Here is an 11,124-nt window from a genome sequence, read left to right as displayed (position 1 = left end):
AGAGTGAGATAAATCCATACATACCTTTCTCATCTCCATGCGTGCTGTAACTCGTCCCCTTGGAATTATAAGGTTCTATCTGCCAAAACATTATTTAAACATTAAATATAAAATTTATGTTGTAACAATGTAGAAAGTAACATTTTAATCCTTTCTATGACATTTATTTTATATTTTTAGCAATTTTATCTCTAAAAGTCTGATTTTACATTGCTCATTTACAACATTGCTCCTTCCCTCTTCTGTCTCAGTTACTCTCTCATTCTCTGGTGATGTTTTTTTATATTTTCTTCGCCTGGTGCTCTCTTTCTCGTTCTCCTGCTGTTGTTTCTAGCATTACTTTTTCTTCTGCTGGATATGTCGAGTTCATTACAAAAATAGACAATTTTTTTTAGCATGTTATACCAATGAGCAGCTACAGGCTACAATCATTATAAAATCATTTTAATACTGAGGTAACTGCTTTAATGATCTTTCACATGTTTATCATAACTTACAGTAACAGCACTATTTTGGGTAGGATAGGTTAGTTTGTTTTTTCTGTATTTTTTTATCTTAGTGCTTGCTTCTTAATATCAGGAACTATGAAGCTAGCCCTGCTGGCTAGTGTGGTGTCTAACTTAGGGTGGCCATTTGTGCCAGTTCCGCCGGACACGTCGCGAACATGTTTTCGGGCACGAATGGCCACCCTAGTCTAACTATGAAAAAAATCTCCTCAGCAAGGCCTAAAACAAAACAAAAAAAGACTGCCCGTACTGAAAAATCCAGCAAAGACCAGCATAAGGTGGCAGTAGCTGGTCTAAGCTGGTCCAACCAGCCTAGCAAAGCTGGTCAAGCTGGTGGGTCAGCTGGTCTTCCAGCATGGCCAGCTAAGTCCAGCTAGAACAACTTAAAAAGTGAAAAAAAAAAACACAGCTAGACCAGCATAAAAAGTGACCAAAACACAGTTAGAACAGCTTGCTACACCAGCAAGCTAAAACCAAGCTGGAAGACCAGCTAAAACCAACTCACCAGCTTAAGCTGGATTTTACAGTAGGGTGAACTTGCCTGGAATCCGAGCTGTTGATCTTAAGGTTTTTTAAAAACTTTGTGTTGCGTGCCATAATCCTCACAGATATTGTGTGTCTGTGATTTTTCCTGTCGTCAAGGAAAAAGCTGGCGACACGACATATAGTGGCGGTTTCCCGGACAGGGATTAAACTAGTCCTAGACTAAAATAAATGTAAGAGCTATCAAAACTGAAAACAACTTGCACTGACATATCTTAAAGTACATCAGTGCCCTTTGTTTTGCCTCAAAATGCACACAATTAATGTTTTTAGTAAGATATGTTTGTTAAAACTAGTTATATTTCCCAGTGAAACTAAGGTCTAGTTCTGGCTTAAACTAATCCCTGTCTGATAAACCACCCCATAAAGTTGATCCTGATTGGTCCTCTTCTGTGCATTCGAAGTGCTGCTTACCTCACACAGATAGAACCTTACAGAGCCAAGTTAGAGTTCGACTTTGTAGATAGAACCTTTTTTTTTATAAAACATCCAAAAAACACAACTTAAAAATAACATCACATAATGTAAATAAATTGTCACAGAATAAGAATATGTGAATAACTCAATTTTGACAAAAATATCAGTTAGAACCTTATAATTCCAAGGGGATGAACGCTGTCTGACGCAGCCTCCGCTAGCTTAGCTTAGCACAAAGACTGGAAGTGAATGGCTCCAGCTAGCAAACTGCTCCCAATAAGTGACAAAATAACGCAAACATTTTCCTATTTATGTGATTTGTATAGTCACACCGTGTACAAATAACAAGGTCATATGAGACACAACCATATTTTAACAATATACATACTGGGAACTATATTCTCAGAATTCGATGCACTGCTACTTGGGCGGAGTGATTCCCAGAATGTGTCTCTAAAGTTTCAGCTCAAAATACACCACAGATCTTTCTTTACACGATGTTGAACATGGCCATTTGTGGTTGCAATGAAAAACGCGCTGTTTTTGTGTGTGTCTCTTTTAATGCAAAGAAACCTTCTGTTCCCCTCATCCGTATGCAAAGTATGGGGTATAACTCTTACATGTGCTTTGGACTACATCAAAACATGTGTCTCTGGCAGAAGGTTAAACTATGTGCTCATAAGGCAGAGTCTGTGAGCGATCATGGGTGGGGCGTAATCAATGTGACATCACATTGATAGGGGATCCCTAACAGCCTGTTTTTGTGACTGTTGCGGTTTAAAGGAGATTACAGAAAGGAGAATAGATGGATTCGTAAAGTAAATTTTCTGCTAGAAACACATTTAAAAGTGCATTTTTTTAGGTAAGGGGGGGGGCTTTAAGACATTTCCATTTTGCATTCATAAGTGAATACATGCATGACTAAATAGTTTCTTTGTCTTTTTCAAAATTGGATGAAGCTTAATTATTCAGTTTTAGATTATGTAAATCTCAATTTTAAAATTTATGACAAATAAGTGCAGTAAGGTATCGGTGTGAATTTGTCTGGGTTGTCAGATTTGTTTGATATTCAGGTGATAAAGAAAGTGCATTATATCTGATGCATCTCACTCTCTTTATGATTCATTTCAGACCCTACCCTCAGGATTTTTGTACAGGGTCCCTTTAGCCAAGACTAAAAAATATCATCTTTAAAATTAGATATGAATCCCCTAAAAACCCTGTTCTGTGCTCTGCAGGTTCTGTCTGAGACCCCACAAGATCTTCAGGTGTTCACTGTAATGTTACACACACATTTGGCTGGACGAAAGGTGCGCGTCGGACACTTCAGGTATACATCACAATGTTATAGACAGTTTAGAAATAATATAAATAAAGATCACATAAAGCTTATGCTGAACTGAAAGGGCATCTCTAAATGAGGTACCCAATACTGAATAAATATGAGTTATTTTATTGAACTTATGCATTATCTCTGTGCATTTCAGAGATGGAAAACAGATTGATCTCCTAGCTGTGAATGAACAATACAATTTTGAATATCAGGAGATAATAAACTTGGGTAAAACTAAGACAGTGAAGTTGGTAAGTGTGATATAGTTAAAATATGAAGAGTTTGGTTCCAAAACGTAATAAATCCATTTTGACTAATTTGGGTAAAAATGTGTTTTCTATACCAAGAAAGTGACAAGATGAAAACCACTATTTTCTGTTACAAACTTTCACATAGTATCTTTAGGTTATAAAAACATAAAAAATCTATAATTTGATTTTCAAAGATTTATTTAAAAAAAAGTTTTTTTCAAAATGCTATAAATCTATTGAATCAATATATAAATGTTCATTCATCTTTGTCATGTTATATTCATTTAGTTGACTAGTGGTATACACTGATTAAAAAAATAAACATTAATGGCATTAATCAAAACACTTTGTCATATTAAGAATACTGTCATTGCTGCTTGGGACGTCGTCGCTGAACTTTATTGACAGCGATCAGCTGTAAAATGTTTTGGTCCTGCTCAATTTTCGTTGACTTCCGAGTAAAATAATGTAAAGTTTTTCATAAGATTCCCTGGGGTCAATGTGTTAGCATGACAGAAGCTTGATGCTGTCGTGTGAGAACAAGCAACAGCCGGCATTTTTCCTTTGCCCGAGTGCCTCTCGCGTAAATTCAATATGCGATTTTGATGGCTTACGTTTTTTCCCCGTCACAGAAAAAACCACCACAGGTTTATCAATGCCATCAAAAGTATTATTTTGTTTTTATTTGTTTGTTGATCACGAAGTACAGAGGGGGAAAACTAGGATTTTGTGTATTCAACGTGCCGCCACTGTTGTTTACAATGCGTGGAATGGTGCGCTGTGATTGGTTAAGCGGATTTGTTTCATACTGCAGAGAAGGAGGACTGGCGTTTATCGCTTTTTGGGAAAAAAGCGAGAAAAGATGACAGAATAACACGGCGATATCAGATTTTGCGTAAAATTAAGATTGTACTTTTTAATACTGACCAGACACAATACTGATTTTGGTGGTAACTCATTTTTTTTTTTTTTTGGAACCAAACTCTTCATATATTTTTTATATTTTAATTTTGTTCAGTAAACACATAAAATTCTGTCTTGTAAAATATCAATTCTATATTCACAAAAAAGATTGTTACACTGTTTGTCTAAGAAATTTGTCTCAGGCTGTCACTGGGGCAGTACCCTTTAAAATGTCCTACACTCTAAAAAAAACAAACGGTGCTATATAGCACCAAAACTGTTGCTTTGGATCGTAACCATAGAAGAACCATTTTTAGTGCCATATAGCACCGGTGAAGCACCTGTGTAGCACCTGTGTAGAACCATATAGCACCACATATGGTTCTACAAAGCACTATATGGTTCCACAGGTGCTTCACTGGTGCTTCACCGGTGCTATATGGCACTAAAAATGGTTCTTCTATGGTTACGATCTAAAGCAACAGTTTTGGTGCTATATAGCACTGTTTGTTTTTTTAGAGTGTAATATTAAGTACAAATGTGTTTACATTTGGTACCAATATGTAACTCTGAGGTACTAATATGAACTCTTCAGGTGCAAAGGTGTACTTTTTGGTGTACTGGGTACTGCCCAGTGACAGCTAGCTACCATATCAACTGGTTTAGTTTTAAACATTATTTGCTTTTAAATTATTACAGGGTGACAAACTACTGGTGCAGTGTACCTATAATACAGAGGATCGCACAAAAGTCACATGGGTTTGTACATTTTAGGTAGCAACTTTGACTAAATGTCATATTGGTAAATTGCTTTAGAAGAACGACAACACAATGATGAATCCATTGCAGCCATGTCTTTAAAACAAAGATCATGTCTGAGGTTCGACTGGGTGTAATTTGTGACCCAGTTAAAGTCATTTACTGTTATCAACATAAAATCATCCTAAATAATGTAAAGAACATTCTGTGAAAATATAACCTTGATATCTTTAACATTGACTGTGTAAGATCATGTCAAAGATTGAAATCAATGTGAAATCAAACTTTGATGCTCCTCATCTCATCATTAGATTATGAGACTTCAACTACTGTACTGTAATGTGTACCAATTAAAAACCACCCTGTTAAAGATGGTTCAAAGATAACATAAAGAACTAAGGATCTACTCAATATAAAGGAAAAACCAGCCAAAAATTCAAATTTCATAATAAACATGTATATTGAATGAATATGTAAAAATCTCTCATATATCTCTCTCTGTCTACAGGGAGGGTTCGCAACTACAGATGAGATGTGCTTGGCTTTCCTCTACTACTATCCTGCTATGAGTCTGAGTGGTTGTCAGAGCTTCCCTGATCCGGTCGCTTTAGGAGCCAAAATGGGAGCAACAGATTTTCCGTAATCCAATTGCAAATTCATTTTCTTTGGTCTTGTCTTATTATGACTTGTTTGACTAATGTGTCTTTTGTTTGTCAGTAACTGGTTCAATATGATGTCTACAAATACTTGGAATGATGCATCCATCAATGAATACCAACAAACACTGAATACCATAAATCAGAAAGTCATAGTTTCTAACTCTTATGTAAGTATTCACGCTTCAGCAATACTCCCTAAAAATGTCTGGATTAACTAAACCCCAAAAATGTTTTTGAACAGTGGGGGATGGAGAGGTCCTGGACCTCCTGTAAGCATTGAGAGACCCTCTATAAAGCACAAAATTAAAAATTGGGGGATCCCCTGGTTTTTATAACCCCTTCAGACCAGGTGTTTAATCAGTGTGCCTTACTTTGATTGGTTGATCAGCATTTTTATTGGTTTGAACAAAAAAACATGTGATGTAGTGGACGCAGGGTCTGAAGGGGTTAAAATACTACATGAATATAAAATGTGTGTGCTGCGCTGCCATAAAGCGATACAGTACATTTTTTGTCCCAATTTCGCAATAAACTAATCGAAAAGATTTCTGTCTGAAATAAATGCAAACTCTTAAATGCACCCCAAACTGTTTTTTGGAGAAATTGACAGATTGTTAGATTTAGGAATGGGTAATGCTTTTAAAACTTTTTTCTCAAACTATTATTTCAGACTAATTTGAGGGGTAATGGCTATGGTTTGAGTTAAGGGTAATTTGGGGTTCCTTTGATTAAAACGTTGGTCCAGGACCATAGGGGACCTCCCATAATTTGAACACTGTTTTTGACCCAACACTGGGTTAAACAACGCAGCAAATGCTAAATCACAACCAAAAGGCAGAGAGAAAGGAAAAAAAGAGAGTGAGAGCAAAAACAGAGACAGAGAGACAGAACTGAATCTGATAGACAGACCTATAGACACCTAGACATTTAGACAGGCAGATATACAAATGGACAGACAGGCAGACAGATGGACAGACATAGAGATAGGTGGACAGATATATAGACAAACGGGTAGAAAGTAGACAAACAGATATACAGGTGTACAGACAGGCAGCCAGACAGACAGGTAGACAGCCAGATAGCTAGACAGACGAGCAGAAAGTAGACAAACAGATATACAGGTGTACAGACAGGCAGATAGAAAGTAGACAAACAGATATAAAGGTGTACAGACAGACAGACAGGTGGATAGACAGATAGCTAGACAGACGGCAGAAAGTACACGAATAGGTAGACAAATGTACAGACAGGCAGACATACATGCAGATAGGCATATGGACAATTAGACAGACAGATAGGTAGACAGACAGATAGGTGGACAGACAGCTAGACAGAAAGGCAGAGAGTAGAAAACAGATAGACATATGTACAGACATGCAGACAGACAGACAGGTTGATAGACAGACAGGTAGACAGACACATAGGGAACAGATAGCTAGACAGACAAGCAGAAAGTAGACAAACAGATATACAGGTGTACAGACAGGCAGACAGACAGACATGCAGATAGACAGACGGACAATTAGACAGACAGACAGGTGGATAGACAGACAGGTAGACAGACAGATAGGGGACATATAGCTAGACAAACGAGCAGAAAGTTGACAAACAGATATACAGGTGTACAGACAGGCTGACAGACATGCAGATAGATAGACAGACAGACAGACAGGTGGATAGACAGACAGGTAGACAGGCAGATAGGGGACAGATAGCTAGACAGACGGGCAGAAAGTACACAAACAGATAGACAAATGTACAGACAGGCAGACAGACATGCAGATAGACATATGAACAATTAGACAGACAGATAGGTAGACAGATAGACAGACAGATAGAAAGTGGACAGACAGCAAGACAGACAGGCAGAGAGTAGAAAACAGATACACAGATGTACAGACATGCAGACAGACATGTGAATAGACAGACAGACAGGTTGATAGACAGACAGGTAGACAGACAGATAGGGAACAGATAGCTAGACAAACGAGCAGAAAGTTGACAAACAGATATACAGGTGTACAGACAGGCAGACAGACATGCAGACAGACAGACAGACAGACAGACAGACAGACAGGTGGATAGACAGACAGGTAGACAGGCAGATAGGGGACAGATAGCTAGACAGACAGGCAGACATACATGCAGATAGACATATGGACAATTAGACAGACAGATAGGTAGATAGATAGACAGACAGATAGGTGGACAGACAGATGTACAGACAAACATGCAAATAGACAGACAGTTAGACAGACAGATAGGGGACAGATAGCTAGACAGACGAGCTGAAAGTAGACAAATTTATAGGTTTACAGACAGGCCAACAGACATGCAGATAGATAGACAGACAGACAATTAGACAGACAGACAGACAGACAGGTGGATAGACAGACAGACAGACAGATAGACAGACAGACAGAGGACAGATAGCTAGACAGACAAGCAGAAAGTAGACAAACAGATATACAGGTGTACAGACAGACAGACATGCAGATAGACAGACGGACAATTAGACAGACAGACAGGTGGATGGACAGACAAATAGACAGGCAGATAGGGGACAAATAGCTAGACAGACAGTAGACAAACAGATATACAGGTGTACAGACAGACAGGCAGACAGAAATCCAGATAGACATACGGACAATTAGACAGACAGACAGGAGGATGGACAGACAGGTAGACAGGCAGATAGGGGACAGACAGCTAGACATATGTACAGACAGGCAGACAGACATGCAGATAGACATACAGACAATTAGACAGACAGACAGAGGGACAGATAGAGAGGGACAGACAGATAGACAGGCAGGCAGACGAACAGACAAGTAGACAGATAGACATACGGACAATTAGACAGACAGAAAGGAGGATGGACAGACAGGTAGACAGGCAGATAGGGGACAAACAGCTAGACAGATGGGCAGTGAGTAGACAAACATTTAGACAGATGTACAGACAGGCAGACAGACATGCAGATAGACAGACGGAAAATTAGACAGACAGACAGAGGGACAGACAGATAGGGACAGACAGATAGACAGGCAGGCAGACGAACAGACAAGTAGACAGATAGACAGGTGGGTGGACATATAGACAGACAGGCAAATAGACAGACAGGCAGATAGGTGGACAGACAGCTACCCAGATAAACAGAGACATGGGCAGATACTGTAGCAGATGAACGTGTTTGTGCCTTTTTCACCCAACACTTGTTTGAAAATAACCCATTATATTTTAGGTCGGTGGTTTGAGATGCCCGGGGTTAACATTATTTGATATTTGATGTCAAGTTCAATCCATGGTTGGTACGGACATTTTGTAAATTCATTTAATCCAACAGTTGGGTTTGTCCATATTTCACCCAACCATGGGTTGAAACAGCCCCCCAGTATTTGTTTGGGGGGAAAAATGACTGCATGCGGGTGGTACATATTTATTTGTTTTGATAAGGGCCGGCTTGTGACAGCTTTTTTCATATGCACTTACAGCAGAGGGAGTCATACCAGTTTGGGAGGATTCCTGATCTGCAAGTGAATTCTCCTTCTGTACCCTGCACCAGGAGCAGTTGTACCACTGCACGACTTGCTTGGATATCACTGCTCGTCTGCATGGTGGTGCAGTTGGCATCTTTATTACCAAAATAGTCATGTTTTCTATTTCTAAGTTAATCAACTTAGGAGACCTTTGGTCATCTTACAGGGATTATCCTATAGCCTCTACAGAAACCAGAGTCACAGAAAAATCACCAAGATATCAAAATGTTAAATGCGCCATCATTTATAAGGCATTTTCTAATTGTTTTTTAGATGAACAAAGGATATTATATATATTATAATTAAGTGACACCCTGTTGTTGGCTTATTAGCCACAATGTATTTGTGACTTGTTTTTTATGTAAAGCCATGTGAGAATAAAGGCTTTTTATCTTCCATTATATTTTCTAGTTTTTTTTTTGACGAATTAAGAAATCCTACATCTAAACCCGTACAAAAAATAACCATGTTTTTTTTGTGGTAAAAGTGTAGGAACCATGGCTTGTTTTGGTGTATTGATTAATAGCATTTTATGGTAATCATAGTTTTACTACAGTAAACAGTTTTTTTGTTTTAACTGAAGTAAAACCATGGTTAATATTTGTAAGGGAAGAGCACAGACTTATGACTTTATACCTCAGTAGCATTTCTTGCATATTTTGATGAATACACTAGACACTTTATTTATACTAACTGTTGTCACAATAAGCATACAGTATAACAAAAATAGATAGTAATATGTGAAAACATGATAGATGAACTATACTGAAAAAACAATGTTTGGTGTTAACATAATTTACACTGGGATGTTACTCTGAAGTTGAAATGACAAATATGTACATACAGCGCCCTCTAGTGGAAATCACAGGTAGAACTTTAACAATAATGCATCCTGTCTCCAACCTTTTTGTAAGCAAGGACTACGACAAATGATAAAACTACTTTTTTTTAAAGTCTACTCAAAACTTTTTTTAATGGTTGATATGTTTTATCATTGTTTAAAATGTTAACACATAATAGAAGCCAAGAAATATGTACTAAATAAATATTAAAATTGAGGCTATTATAGAATGTGCTTCAGCGGGCAACTTACAGACCCTGTGCAGGCAACCTGGTGCCCACTGGTTTCATTCTTTGCTTTAGTTATGGTTTCTTCTGAAAATCTAAATGTTGATTGCTTTGTGTTTCTGTAAAATAAGAGATAAACAAGAATAAACATATCAAATGTATTTAACTAAAAATTAATTATTAAATGTAAGTGTAATGTAAAATGTAATTTGACAGTCAAGCCTGAGACAATTAAAGGTGCCAAAGAATGTATTGAAATTGTAATGGCAGGATCTCAACAGATGGATGGGGCACTGCTGTCAGTCCTTAGGTTTAGAAACTACATTAGAAAAGAAAGTTTAACATAACTGTCCAGCCAGTGTTTACATTTAGAAACCTGTTAGCCAAACTGCACGATTAATAAGCTACTAACACAATGATTAACTAATGTTTGGCGAACTGCAAATCCCAGCATGCATCGCGTGTGATGTCATGGTCTCCCTAAAATGTCACAAGACTCCTAATGATCCATATGAAAATTCTGACAGACAGAGGAAGATATTTTGAGAAATGCTTGTAACCAAACCCTTTGTGGACCCCATTGACTTCCATAGTAGGAAAAAAGAATACTATGGAAGTCAATGGGGTCCACAAACATTGTTGGTTACAAACCTTCCTCAAAATATCTTCCTTCATGTTCATTAGAATAAAGAAATGTATACAGGTTTGTACCAACTTGAGAGTGAGTAAATGATGACAGAATTTTCATTTTTGGGTGAACTATCCCTTTAACCAGTCATTACAGAAACCTGTAGTTAAATGGCGATGAACACGCACGCACGCACGCACGCACGCACGCACACACACACACACTCTCTTCTTCTTCTTCTTAATCCACACATATGTGCTGCGAAAACGACACATCACAAAGTAAAGTTAGTTAATTTTAGCGTGTGTCTCAATCAGCTCCCTTGTTCAGTAGTCAGGGCACTGATCAGGGAGTCGGCCATTTTAAGGGCTGTCTCAATCGCAAAATCCGTTCAGTGCACTGGAACGTTCGTTCCCTAAAAATTCCCACAATGAGTGCGTTTACATGCATAGAATAAGCGGATAACTATTAAAAATCTGTTTATTATAGAAAACTGTTTTCATGCGTTTACATGCAAA

General features: G+C 37.9%; 1 protein-coding gene across 1 annotated transcript in view; it reads left to right on the top strand.

Moving 5' to 3' along the window:
• The window catches only part of LOC135738309 (DBH-like monooxygenase protein 2 homolog), a 14,717-nt gene extending 5,406 nt beyond the window's left edge, over positions 1-9,311 (top strand). Inside the window, exons 8-13 of the mRNA XM_065256295.2 lie at positions 2,705-2,796; positions 2,954-3,050; positions 4,653-4,712; positions 5,221-5,351; positions 5,430-5,538; positions 8,866-9,311. Coding sequence (XP_065112367.1) covers positions 2,705-2,796; positions 2,954-3,050; positions 4,653-4,712; positions 5,221-5,351; positions 5,430-5,538; positions 8,866-9,021 — 645 coding nt within the window. The 3' untranslated portion in view covers positions 9,022-9,311. The remainder of the gene's footprint in view (positions 1-2,704; positions 2,797-2,953; positions 3,051-4,652; positions 4,713-5,220; positions 5,352-5,429; positions 5,539-8,865) is intronic.
• Positions 9,312-11,124: the final 1,813 nt, after the last annotated feature.

The sequence above is a fragment of the Paramisgurnus dabryanus genome, chromosome 12, assembly GCF_030506205.2.
Source record: "Paramisgurnus dabryanus chromosome 12, PD_genome_1.1, whole genome shotgun sequence".
Lineage (NCBI taxonomy): Eukaryota > Metazoa > Chordata > Actinopteri > Cypriniformes > Cobitidae > Paramisgurnus > Paramisgurnus dabryanus.
The sequence above is the reverse complement of the archived record's forward strand: the minus strand, read 5'-3'. Positions and strand labels throughout refer to the sequence as shown.